This window comes from Hyperoodon ampullatus (assembly GCF_949752795.1).
Source record: "Hyperoodon ampullatus genome assembly, chromosome: 7".
NCBI lineage: Eukaryota > Metazoa > Chordata > Mammalia > Artiodactyla > Ziphiidae > Hyperoodon > Hyperoodon ampullatus.
This window is the reverse complement of record NC_136920.1, coordinates 33,187,871-33,202,455: the sequence shown is the minus strand read 5'-3', so window position 1 is coordinate 33,202,455 and position 14,585 is coordinate 33,187,871. Positions and strand designations below refer to the sequence as shown.

At 34.0% G+C, this 14,585-nt stretch overlaps 1 protein-coding gene across 2 annotated transcripts in view; it reads right to left on the bottom strand.

Moving 5' to 3' along the window:
• The window catches only part of KIF18A (kinesin family member 18A), a gene marked incomplete at both ends in the record, with an annotated part of 69,061 nt that overhangs the window by 42,193 nt on the left and 12,283 nt on the right, over positions 1–14,585 (bottom strand). For both annotated transcript variants that reach the window (XM_079708338.1, XM_079708339.1), the window contains 2 exons: positions 2,545–2,709; positions 9,254–9,416. In XM_079708338.1, the coding sequence (XP_079564464.1) occupies positions 2,545–2,709; positions 9,254–9,416 (328 nt within the window). The remainder of the gene's footprint in view (positions 1–2,544; positions 2,710–9,253; positions 9,417–14,585) is intronic.

The following is a 14,585-nucleotide window of genomic DNA, read 5'->3' as shown; positions in this document are numbered from 1 at the left end:
TACCTTTTCAAGAGAAACCGCTCTTGCGCACCGAGTGAGAAACACTTGTTTGGCCAGGATATCAGCTATTTTCTCTGAAAACATATCTAGACTGTGGCTTGGGGACCCTGACAGGTACTTTGATGGAGGCTGTTGCATTCCACGATGGGCCTCTACAGCTTTAGATTCTCAGATCAAGCATGGAATTTCAGACGTTACCGTTTGAAAGCCTAGTTAATCCCTATTATAGTTTATTGATTTATCATTGTTTTTTTTGCTTATTCCTTTTAAGTCATGTAAATATGCCCATTACGTAATCTTAAGAGGAATATGGCATTTTAAAATAAGTGCACTTTAGTTTTCTTCTAGAGCAGATATTCTTAATGTTGTATTAATGGAAAAAATGACCAAAAAAAAAAAAAAAGTAAAATTGTATGAATGTGACCCCCCCCCCCCCAAATCGTCCATCTAGGAGAAGATCTATATATAGCTCTTTAATCAGATTCTCAAAGGCATCTATGACCCAAAAAGGTCAGAAACACTGTTCTGGAGGAAAAATAGCAAACGTATTTTATAATACAGCTAATGCTGCTGTGTTCCTTTTGTGTACACCTTTCTTTGGCTATTGATGTCTCTGATGTTGTGGCTTAGAATATTAAACTATTATTTATCAACCACTCATTATGTATTAAGTGGTGCTAGTCCTTTGCATACAGCATTTTATTTAAGTTCATAATGCCTTAAATATATTTTAAAGATGAGAAGTTAAGACAGTGAAATTAAACAACTTGCCCCAAGTTATATGGTTAGTGTTAGAGTTAGGAGTTAGTATTCAACACAACTATTAGAGTTAGTATTCAACACAACTATCAAATAATGGAATTACCAACCGCTTCAACTCCAGTGTCTATCCTCTTTCCAATATTTACATTCTTGCTATAGGGAATATTAATATTCTAAAGTGCTTTGTCAATTAAGTTAAGTTATAAAATCTCATTAAAGTATGCTTTGTACTACATTTAATTCCCAATCTACTGAACTAACTGGCTGGCATACTTTCATCAAGATACTGTGAAGACTTCTAGGATTGCTGAGTGTCGATTAAACTGTTGGTTGGCCCTCAATGAATTTCCACATTAAAGAACTATTCAGTCTCTATTTATCCTTGGCCATCTTCTTAGGAAACAAGGTATCTGCTGCTCACTGCTCCAATTTTACTACCTTGAACTGTCATCATTCACTACTCCTGCTAGTCTCCTCTCCCTTCAGTGTGAGCTTCAGTGTTAAAAGGACGGACATTTATACCAATTTCCCTAGTCATGATGCATTGGCTAATATCTTTAAATTATAACAAAAAATTGATATCTTTGAATATTAACAATCACTAGCTGCATTCATTTGTACTGAATATTTTATACTACATTTCACCTGTATTTATTTTCAGTTTCATGCTTTTCTAGAAATTTTAAGATTTCAGAGCTGATACATAATATAGACTTTCAGAAGAGCATCATCAAATTAAAGACTTTAGATACTCTTCCTTTTAAAAAAGAGTATAAAAAAGTTGTTATTTTAAAGTATTAGGTATTTAGAGATCAAAATTAGTTACTTTGTAGCAGCTTGTTTGCTAGCTGCTTATTCCATATTAATTTTCCCCTTCTTTCTTATTAAGAGAACTCTAATTTTGTTCAGGATGATAATATGTCCAGCAAAACACTCACCCTTCCAGATTCCCCTGTATCTAGGGATAGCCACGTGACAATTCTAGTCAATTCAGATATGTCTGTTAGGGATTTCTGGAAAAGTTTTTGCTTTCCCAATACAGATATCTCTCTCCCCTTTCTTTCATTCCTCTTCTGGCCTAAGTGTGAACTCAAGACTAAAGATGGAATAGTGTTATCACAACTATGAAAAGAAAAGTATAATGATGACACTGAAGACATTTGGGAGGTACTGTATTAGGAATGAACTGCATACTTCTGTAGCTTACTATTGTTAAGGGAGAAAATTATCTGTAACATTGTAGCTGAACACAATTCTGATCTGATTCAGCCATTAACCGTCATTAGTAACCATCGCCTCTCTTTATAAACTTCTGCCATTCTAGGTGGAATATCTTCAGTTTAGTACATAAACATAAATGCATACAGCTTTCAAATTGGCTTTCTTTAGCTATAATACAAATAATGCTGACCACATTTAAAACTATTTTTGCACAAAATATCGAGTATTAAAACAAACTTAAATTACCTACATGATGAAACCTCAAGTACAGTCTGACATAGAATTACTTCATTCTAACTTAAGAGCTCCTCATAAAAGGATGCAATCACTTAAGAATAACATTTAACAGTAACTTTACTCTTCTGAAAGTACAAGAAAGGCAAATCTAGTAGGTAATCAGGGAGGCAGAAGGTATATTCAGTTAAAAACAGTAAAATGAGTCAAATCTCCGGGAGCTGGACCAAAAGTTGTCTTATGAAAGATATTTACTCAACAACAAAGAATGGGTTTAAGGAGCTCAGTTCTTAGAAAATAAGTCTGAATATACAAACACATATGTACCTTTGGAATATGACCATTTTGACCTAAGAGTCCCATATCAGTTTCCACACGATGGAGCCAATTAGTATTCTCATCAAATTGCTTCAGTTCCTCTTCCTTTTTCTTCTCCAGGTAGCAGCGGCGAGTTTTCAACATTGCGAGTTTATGATCTCTTTTGCAAGTGGCCTGAAAAATAATGCATTTAATAGTCAACCTTTTATGATACGTGATGTATGTGATATTAGTACAGTAGTATGTTTCCTTTTAAGTGTGCTATTGTTGTCTATTAAATTAGGCTATACTTTTGTACTTAAAGCTATTTCCCCTTTGAAATCTCACAGTACTACTGCTTGCAGGAAAACAGGAAATTGAGTTGTGAGTCATTTTTATAAAATTACATGTTGAGAGTTTATGACTTTAAGAAATACAATGGCCAAATTGAAGACTACCACTTTTTTTTTTTTTTGCAAAATACATTCCTTTAAATGTTGCATTTGAAAAGTTCATGTGAGGTCTGATAAATCCCATGATTTCCTTACTCAAAACAAAGCAGATACATGTCCTGCTCTTGTCTTTCCTTCAGTTTGAAAGATGTGAAGAGGTAAAGTATTCTATTGTTGTGGTTTTGTCTGCAAGGCCTTTAGATTGGCTGTTGCCAATGAAAGAAAATAGAGCTTATATACAGGTGGCATAAACATCTGATCTCGCCTGATGGTTGGTTCAGGACACATACTGGATAGTCCAAATATTTTTGGTGTTTTACCTACACATGAATTGAGATCAAAACTGGCCTTCTGGTTTTTTACCCCAAGGGTCTTGCACACTATCATGGGCACTGTGGGCCAGAACAGCTTGACCTCTTTGGACTATTTGCCAAGACACTAAACTCAATAATCATAAGATGTGATAGCTGGACCTGAGACAACAGATCCCCAAAGATTAGAACAAGCACTTGCAGCTGGTTTTGGAAGTAGGAATGAACACATCCTATGAAAAAAAATGAAAAATGAAAAAAAAAATGAAAAAAATGAAAAAAGGAGCAGGAACTACATTTGAACTTGATTAAAGAGCTACTCTCTTTAGGAGATTAAGTTCTACTTCCTTATTATCTTTTATAAAAGGTAAGTTGACATTTTGAGGAAAAGCCAGCTATTAAAGAAAATTGCAAAAATAGGTAATAATGTCACTCTTCTCACTACCTTTGTTTTAGAAAATAATTAGTTATTTTTCATTAAAGTGTTACGTTGTCATGCAATGGGTAATCGATTGTTCTTAAGTTAGCTAATACATAATGTATTTTTGTAAATTTCAGTTTAAATTTCTAATAGAATATTGGTAGATGAAATCCACATAAACAAAAGCTCTTTGGGGTCCTAAATATTTTATTTTAAAGCAGAAAGGGGTCCTGAAACCTGAAAAGTTTAGAGCCACTGGTATCCAACAGAAGGTAGGATATGTGGCTTCTTGACTTTCTTCTGCTATTCAGCAGGTGTGAAAACTTAGGCAAGTCAATCTCAGTGGCTCTTCAGTCACCTCATCTGAAAAATGAACATAAAAGTATTGTACCTGCCTGAAGGAAGGCAGTTAGATCAAACTACCTTTATTTTCCTTTAACGTTTACAAACGTTGTAGGTACTCTTAGAAACCAGGGCAGGACATGATCTGCGGGTCTGATGGCAGTCAATATTTAATACCAAAAGATCCCGACTAAAAATCTCACAGGGTATGTTTTTTGAGTTTGTACTTCTAATGTTCATCAAATGTATACTCTATGATGGTTCTCCATGGGGACATTTTCCATCAGGGTAATTCTTATTGAATTACTGTTCTGAAATAAATACCAAGTAAGTGTTTGGAAATAAATTCTAAAATATGTATGTTAAACCCTGACATTAAAGTTAATTGTTTCCCATTAAAGTTTCAAAAAAGCTTTACATATTTTATTAACAAAATCTCCAGAATAACACAAAAGGTCTTGAGCGAGAATAAGTATGAAATTCTAAAATTTAGGTATTACTATTGCTTTGTGCAAAAGAACTGACCGCTAACATGGTAAATTGATTATTTCACTGAAAATAATTTGTGTATTATCTTTATATGGCTATAAAATTACCCCGGAACTTCACTTTAATACTACTCTCAGAGTCCATACTCAAGAACCATTTATAGCTTAGTGAGATTCTTTCGGCAATTATGAGAGTAAACCTCTTCGGAGAGGGTCCAAGACAGATATAAAATGCCTTGACCTAGCAAGCAGTTTAGTAAAACTATAGTTTGACACTTCTGTGAGAACAAACTCAGCCTCTAGATGTCTTTCTATGTTTTTCAACAGTTTACAACCAATAAACTTAAGAGGTTTTACTCTCATTGCTTAGGTAAGTCTCATTAGCTATTAGACTTAGCTATTCTTAGTATCATTAAAAATAGCTATAAAAATTGGAACATGGATTGCAATGACCAAAAGTGAGATATCAGAAAAGGCAAGTGGGTTGAAAAAAGCAGAATAAAGATGAAAACAGAAAAAAATTACAGAAACCAGCCAAAGCCATTTCCTTACTCTATGTCTTAATGTTTCTAAGCATGCACATTCACAATTCAATGGGATAAGTAAAACAGGGTAAAATAACCATGATTTAAATTAGCTTGGGATTAAATAGGCCAAACTTACTAATTGTACTAATATTCTAATGTTCAAAAAATGGCAATCTGAGTCTAAGCTCTGATAATACACTACTCATTTGCCTCAAAGACTGCCTTTTGACTACACAAATAGACCGTATAATTCTTGGCAACTAAAGCTTCCACAATTTGTCCTTTTATTCTATCCGAATTGACTAATTCCCAATATGGCAAAATATGTCTTATATCATGTGCCATTTCCAATCTATTTATAGTGGTTAACTCTGGCAACTTCAGATTCAGAGAGAGAGAGTGCTGTAATCAATCAATGATATCCGCTATGGGTAAAGCAGTGGGAATTGGCAGGAAGTGTTGAGTATAGTTATGTACTGCCACATACACTGACCTACAAATATGTTGTGCTCTGGTCAAACTGGTGTCCTCATTTGAATACACTATTCCTTTTATTCTTTTCCCACTAATATTTTCATGCAATGCCCAGGATAAATCTCATCTCCCCACTAGGAAGACTTTCTCCATCACAACAACTGGAAGCCACTGTTTCCTCCTTTGAATGGCTGTAGCACTTAAAATACTTATAGTATAGCAGAATGATTAAAAGTGCAGACTGAGGCCAGACATCCAGAGTTTAATATTGGTTCAACCACATTAATTAGGTGTATAACTCTAGACAGCTTACTTGAATTCTCAGTATCTCTGTTGCTCACAAATGTTGATAATACAGGGTCTACCTCATAGGCTTGTTATAAATACTAAATGAATTAACCCATGCAAAGCACTTTGAAAAGTGTCCGGCACGTAGTTAATGCTCAATAATATTAGTTGTTTTTATTATTGCACTACTCGTTACATCACAATCATATAGTGCTGTGTCATTTTTGTATCAGTTTATTGCTCCAACAAGCTTATAAATTACTGAAGTACATATATTGTCTTATACTTTTTTTTAACCTCTATTGTGTCTAGCACAATGCTCTGCATATAAACAAAAGTGTTCAAAACAAGCTGTTGTTAAAAGTTGAGATATTAAGTCAGTAGCAGTTTTCCATGACTGAATTTCTTGCCTTTTTCAAGAAATAAAACAGATAATTGCACTTTCAGATAACTGATATTTAATGGATACCTACACAAAATTGAGAATTATTATCTCCACTGCAAATAACTCTATAATAAGTGCAATTAATTGAGATAATACATACAACTTTTAGAATAGGTAAATATAGCAGTATTTCAGAATTCCATTTAACAAACATATGAAAGGGTTTCACAACAACAAACTGATGTATTAATTCTATGAGATATTCTGTTATTTGGAAGTCATGAAGGTCATCAAAAATACTGGCAACAATTTTGCAGTTCAAGAAAGTTAAAGTACAACTACAGCAATAAATTTCAAATAAAAATATAAATTCTATTTTTCTTCTGCCTTAAAAGGATGTGAGGAATATTTTAAATTCATTTGATAAACAAAATTAAAAAGAAATTTTCAGTATTCAATACATTATTAACTATAGGCCCTATACTGTACAGTAGTAGATCTCTAGGGTTTATTTGTTTTGCATAACTAAAACTTTGTACTCTTTGACTAATACTTCCTGGTTTCACCTTCCCCACAGCCTCTGGCAACCACCATCTGATTCTACTTCTGAGTTTGACGATTTTAGATTTTTCATGTAAATGGTATCATGTAAAATTTGTCCCTCTGTGTCTGGCTTATTTCACTTAGCATGTCCTCCAGGTTCATCTATGTTGTTGCAATTGGTAGAATTTTCTTCTTTTTTAAAAGCTGAATGATAGTCTATTGTTGTATACTTAAAAATGGCTAAGAGGGTAGGTCTTATATTAAGTGTTGTTATTAATATAATACTACTAATAAAAAAGAGGGTGGGAGGAAACTTTAGGAGGTAAGGTACAGGCTTATAGCATATATTATGGTGATGGTTTCACTAGTATATATTTATCACCAAACCCATCAAGTTGTCTATATTAAATATTTATGGGTTTCTTCATACATCAATCATATATCTCAATAAAGTGGTTTAAAACAAAGATAGTTTCAATAAGGCATAATAAATGCATATTCAGTAAATAAATTACTAATTTTGATAATATAGCTTAATAGCTACTTATAAATTCATAGCCATGATATACTTATTAATACTTTATGATTAATTTCTTAGCATATCACATCTTTCCCATTTCATAGGCTGACAAAAACCTAAAATGTTAGTTTTTTAAAGCACTATACTACTAAGTATAAAATAGTACTTAAAAATGCAATTAACCTTATCATCAATGAACACCAAACTAGGGGAAATCCAGTATTTTCAAAATGTTTATTTTTCTGATCTTTGGTGCTCTGGAGTTGCACACCTCCAAGTATACATTCTTTTATCCTGTTTAGAACTCATGTTTCTTGAATTTACATCTTATTCACATCTTAATAGTCCTAGAAAATTCTGAGCCTTAGACTTTGCACATTATCCTTTGTTCTTTTGCACTAATGTATCTCCTTCAGAATATCTATTAGATGAATGCATGACTTTCTAGTCTGTCTTTCACATAGCAACATCTTATTCACATCTGCTATCTTTTTATCCTGTATTTGGTGTGATTTCCTCAGATCTCCCAGTTCTTTAATTCTCTCTTTAGCTATATCTAACATGCATAAAAGGACAGGGATAAGAGCTCAGGCTCTGGAATCAGCTGGCTTGAGTTCAAATCATAGCTCTGACTCTATGAGCTGGGTAATCTTTGGCAGAATGACTTCTCTGTGCCTTGGTTTCCTCATCTTAATTACAAGGATAATAATATCACATAGCCCACAGGATTTTCTGAGAAATAAATGAGTTAATGTATGTGAAGTATTTAAAACATTGTCTAGTATTGTACCTATAAACTGAAATTTTAAGTTTCAGTAAATAAATCTTTACATTCTGGAAGTGTCATTTGTTTTCTTCTCATATACGTATGTTCTTTTTTTCTTTGATTCCTTTATTGTTAAGTCCTTCTTTGATGACTTAATTCATTTTTATAGGTTTTATCAGATTGCTATAGTATCTGACGTTTTGGGGATTCTGTCATATTTGCTAAGTCTGCTGACTTGCTTGTGGAGGACTGTTTCATGGGTTTTGTAAGTGTGGACAGTGAGCTCTCATTAGTGGTTTGAACTGAGGATCTGTTTCACTAGGCTGATTCTGCATTGCTTCCGCTCAGTTTCCTATAGATTATCACTGCTCTGATACCATTTTTCTGTGCTTATGTCTCACTTTAGGGATTTGCTAAATAAAACACATGGATTATAAAAGTATAATGTATAATGAAAATCTATAGTGAAAAGTATATCTATAATGACAGTCTTCAAATGAGACTTTTTTTTCTTACCCTAGGCTTGATTCCTTGTTTTCCTGTGCTAGTTGGTAAAATGTTTTCTCCTGCTGTACTTCCAATATGAAGAGTGAAGGTCTCTGAGATTCCTGGCTTTATGTGGGGACTGTCATTTCTAACTCCCTGTCTCCCTCGGGCCCCTTACCTAAGTAGTGGTGTACATCAAAGCAGGGTAGTGAAAGTGGTCTGTGTGTGTGAAGGGGAAGGGCAGTGCACTACTACATTAAATAATAAAACTGATTAAAAGTTGATCTGTTTTTTTTTTTTTTAGCACTGATGCAGTGGAAACCGTAACAATGTCAGTGACAAAATATTCTTCCCTGGGGAGGAAAAAACCCTCCCATTGGTCTAAGTTGTAAACTATTGCCTGCATCTGGGGTGGACTGTTCTCACTGCCCCACCTTGGTACCCAACTCTCCCGGAGTGTGTTAACTACCTGTTAAGCATTCCATCATCCTCACAGAAGCAACAGTTATAACTGAGATTTTAGGGGTTTTGTTTCCTTTTTGTTTCTCACACCTAGGAATTTTTTTTCTTGTAGACTTAACTATACATTTAAAACAATGTTTTCTACATTTCCTCCAGCATTTCCAGGTATTTGTAGAGAATGGGTGATTAAGCAACATCGCCCATCAAATTTCTAGAATTATAAGTCCCCATGTTTTTACATTCTCTACAATTTAATGATAAAGTTATTAAATACCTTTTCTACTTTGTCTTCAGAACACATCATTTCTATTTGCTTATGGCACTGTTGTTGATAGAATGATTTAAGTTCATTTTCTTTAAGTAACATTTCTAACTTCAGATATTCTTGCCTGATTTCTTCTCGATTCTGGAACAAGCAGTTCAGAATTTCTTGAAATCTACCAAAAATAAAACACATAGAATCTCAGTATTTTGTGATAGATAATGCAAAGTTTACTTAAAGAAATGCACAGGAAACCATAAACAAGACGAAAAGACAATCCTCAGAATGGGAGAAAATATTTGCAAACAAAGCAATTGACAAAGGATTAGTCTCCAAAATACACAAGCAGCTCATGCAGCTCAGTATCAAAAAAAAGAAACAACCCAATCCAAAAATGGGCAGAAGACCCTAAATAAACATTTCTCCAAAGAAGATATACAGATTGCCAACAAACACATGAAAAGATGCTCAACATCACTAATCATTAGAGAAATGCAAATCAAAACCACAATGAGGTATCACCTCACACTGGTCAGAATGGCCATCATCAAAAAGTCTGCAAACAATAAATGCTGGAGAGGGTGTGGAGAAAAGAGAACCCTCTTGCACTGTTGGTGGGAATGTAAATTGATACAGCCACTATGGAGAACAGTATGGAGATTCCTAAAAAAACTAAAAATAGAACTACCATATGATCCAGCAATCCCACTACTGGGTGTATACCCTGAGAAAACTGTAATTCAAGAAGAGTTATGTACCACAATATTCACTGCAGCACTATTTACAACAGCCAGGACATGGAAGCAACCTAACTGTCCATCGACAGATGAATGGATAAAGAAGATGTGGCACATACACACAATGGACTATTACTCAGCCATAAAAAGAAACGAAACTGAGTTATTTGCAGTGAGGTGGATGGACCTAGAGTCTGTCATACAGAGTGCAGTAAGTCAGAAAGAGAAAAACAAATACCGTATGCTAACGCACATATATGGAATCTAAGAAAAAAACCCACAAAAAACGGTCATGAAGAACTTAGGGGCAAGACGGGAATAAAGACACAGACGTACTAGAGAATGGACTTGAGGATATGGGGAAGGGGAAGGTAAGCTGTGACAAAGTGAGAGAGTGGCATGGACATATATACACTCCCAAACGTAAAATAGCTAGCTAGTGGGAAGCAGCCGCATAGCACAGGGAGATCAGCTCGACGCTTTTTGATGACCTAGAGTGGGATAGGGAGGGTGGGAGGGATGCGCAAGAGGGAGGGGATATGGGGATATATGTATATGTATAGCTGATTCACTTTGTTATACAGCAGAAACTAACACAACATTGTAAAGCAATTATACTCCAATAAAGATGTTAAAAAAAAAAGAAATGCATGAACAAGAGAATATACACCATTCATAGAATTAGATTCAATGATAAACAGTAAATAGGTTTGAGTGACTGTTTTCCTATTAAATAACAAAAATGTTTGGAATGGGTTCTGAACTTTATTTTTAAAGCACTGGGTTTCTTTCTCTCTCCTCCAAAGATCATGTTATTAAAAGATATAGGTATTTTAAGGCCTATGGTATTAGTCATACACTGTATTTTGTCTGCATAATCCAGTAGCTTACCAAAAATAAAATATTTTGTATGTAAGAAAAGCATGATAATGTGGACCTGTACTCTTCCAATTCATAAGGCCTCAGAAGCAACACAGTATATGTGTTCTTTTGGTGTTGGCTCGCTGTGAAGAAATAAGCAGTGGGTGGCATAATCATATGGTGCCTCTATGGCACCCTAGGGAAAGTGAGATAGCCAATTTTTAGCTTTAGAACTTGTTACAGTGAAAACACACCATATGGTTAGGTACCCCCTACAGCTTGGCTAAGAGTCAGCTGACAATGCCAGGACCCAAAACATCCAAGTTTACAATGTGGTAAATCTAGGAAAAGCCCCTCCACTGTGCTTCCTCCAAAGGGCAATATAGATATAGGGAATCAAAGTTGGGGACTGTGACTCACATCTCCTGCAAATGCATAAAGACCTCAAGCTGAATCACTTCTATGAAAGCCCTAAAAGGAGCCTGCAATCCTGCATTCTCCAGGGTCAGCAGAATATTGGTCACAGATCAGGTCTGAGCTACAGTAACAGTATAAACAATCGCACATAGGCAAACAATTTTTCTCTCAAAGAAAAATTAACTTGAAGCTTTTAAAATAAAATGGTAACAAAGTATATGCATTTAAAAATAAAGTTTCTTTGGCTAGAATTTTGGATATATTTGTAAGGATCTGTGGTAAAAACACTGACAATTTACGTCAGTAGTTCTTAATGAAACTATTGAGAATGAATATAAACCACAATACATCGACTTTACTGTAGTTCTGTCAAACTGATAAATATTTCATAGGAAGTATGTATGGACATTGCAATTTCATTGTATTATATTACAACAAGGCTAAGGCCAATAAATGATTTGATAAGTTATCTTTAGGTTACACCCAAAGATAATTTCTTAGTTTTTCTGGAACACTTCACCCAAGGACACAGTTAAATATTTGTCAATTTCAAAATTTTATGGTCCAGATTTATTTTAGTTGGTGGTGTATAGTTTAGGATGGAAGGAAGGGAATTAGTATCAAAGGTTTCTAGAGAGCTCTTTTTAAAAAAAAACTGTCATTTTTAAAACAGAGAGCCCTAAGGGATTGACTAACTATTTTCTAGTCATTTAAAACATTCAAATAGCTAGAAAACAAAAATCTTTGCCAATAATTTTAGGTGACATATGATAAACTCTAGACAATTTTCTTGGTATAGTCACAAGTGAAGTTTTATAAGTACTCTGTATAAAGAACAACTGTACTTTCTTTTTATGATGTTTTGAATATTATCTTTCCAAATAGCTTTAATAGAGAGCAAATACTGTATATTCTTCCCTTTATCTGTTTAAACTTCATAAAAATATTATTTTCTAAAGAAACTGAAACTTCATAGCATTAAAAAAATTCTATGTGAAGTATGATCGATATGATAAAAGGTATTCCATATATTTATTTAAGGAGACAGATACTTTTGTGAGAAAATGACAAAGGCTATGGGGTATATAATTTTATTATTACCTGTTTTATAAATACAAGTAAATTATTTAACCTGTTGAGTGAATTAAAACTCAAAGTTTTTATTGTTGGTTAAGTCAAGTTGAAATGCAAAAAATATCCAAATAAGTGTTTATTTCATAGCTCAGGCCATCTCCTTCTTGAATCATTTTACCAGAAAGAAACAGTCAATGACTTAAAGCCACATCAACTCCAGAAAAGTCTACCAATTTGTAAAGTTTTAATTGGTAACTAGATCTGGTTAATCACCGCTGAGCAATTTTATGCAAGCAATGACTCCAAATTTGAGCAGTTGGTCACTGCTTTAAATTTCAAGAGACATGCATCACCGACAAGATATCTGGTTGCATGAGGACCAATCCCACATTTGACTAACAAAATATAATAACACAACTAATAATATAGCAGAGTTAAAAGCTTTCATTGTTAAGATTAAAGGAATATGAAGAATCATTTTGCTTAAGTTATTTTTTATAAGACACTGTAAAATTGGTAGAATATAACAAAAAGCATCGTAAGACTATTAAATATAACTTTATTTTGTCAATGGGTTGTTAGGGGGATTAACAGAAAATAATTTAAATACTTTAGGAAATCTCTGGTATAAACAGAGCTATTGTACTATAACAATACATAGGTCAACTTTATGCTGTATGAAAAATGGACTCATTATCACTGATAGAGAGAAATAACTGTTTAATTACTTCTTATGGTATTTGTAAAATAGCATAGCATGGGAGCAAAGAATTAATACTTGAAAGAGATGATATATATTTCTTGCCCTTATCTGTAAGTTAGAAAACAATACCTCACTTCAAATTTCAGAGTTGTTGTAGTGCTCAGATGAAATTAATGTGGGCCTAAAAATCATCAAAATCTACAAAGTCAGCTACTAACATAAAGTGTTATTTTATTAGAAGAAGTTATCTTAGCATCTGGGGTCAACTGAGGCAGAAAAAATGATTTTTTTCAAATCAAGGATATTTTATATAAACGTCAATACACAAATCCAATTTTTAGAAAGTGTTGTACTTGAAAGTAGGTTGAAAATCACTACCAACTAGTCTTCCTTATGTACCCTAAAACATCTTCTACAAACTCAAGAGTTCCAAAACAGTATGAATAATCAGTGGCTTAAGATGTGGTTAGTTTCTCATACTAATGATAATAGAAGATTAGCTTTGGAGAATAATTACTCAATTTTAATCAAAGGTGAACAGATTCCTTTCCTACAGGGCCTCTTAGAGCTTTTAATATGCTGATGTACTTTGGAAACCTCTTAGATTCCTTAAGTAAGGAATAATTTTCAAACTTGTTTGATCCAAGAATTCCTTACTGTCTGCTTAGAACTACTGAAGATTTACAGCTTTTGAACTATTGTCCCATCAGGACAACTTGGAAATTGTCTTAATTACTTAGGAAAAAAGTACTTGAAAGTACTGTATTACAGCTTTCTTTTTTTAAATTTACCTGCTAAAAGCTTAGAGTGAACAGATCATACTTCTGTGTCAATTTATATCACTGAGAGATGTCCCTTCAAATAATTAACTGCTTAAACTCAATTAAGTGGCTTATTAGAGTTATATAAAGTCAGGAAAGGGTAGGTACGATTTACATGAACCATGTAAATAATGATAATGCCAGATGCGATTGCTTGAATGTTTGTGTCCCCCCAAATTTATATGTTGAAACCTAACACCCAAGCTGATGGTATTGGGAAGAGAAGCCTTTGGGGGGTGATCAGGTCATGAGGGCGGAGACCCTATGGATGGGATTAGTGCCCTTATAAAAGAGCCTCCAGAGAGATCTCCCTCTCTTTTGGCAATGTGAGGATTCAAGGAGAAGTCTACAATGTGGAAGAAGGTCCTTAACCAACCATGCTGGCACCCTGATCTAGGACTTCCAGCTTCCAGAACTATAAGAAATAACTTTTTGTTTGTTTGTTTAAACACTACCCAGTCTGTGGCACTTCGTTATAGCAGCCAGAAGGGAGTAAGACATCACAGAAGAAAAATATGGAAACTACTAAAAACCAATTTCATAAGTGGCATAATTGGCTTTAATTTCTCCATCTTATACCTAAGACCTGGTTCTCATTATTTGTATAATCACAGTTAAAATTACCTGACCTCCAATGTGTGCAATATAAGACCAGTTCAGTGACTTTCTGAATTCAGTTGAGAATATATACAGACATACAACAAATGATGATGATAACAAAATATCTGACT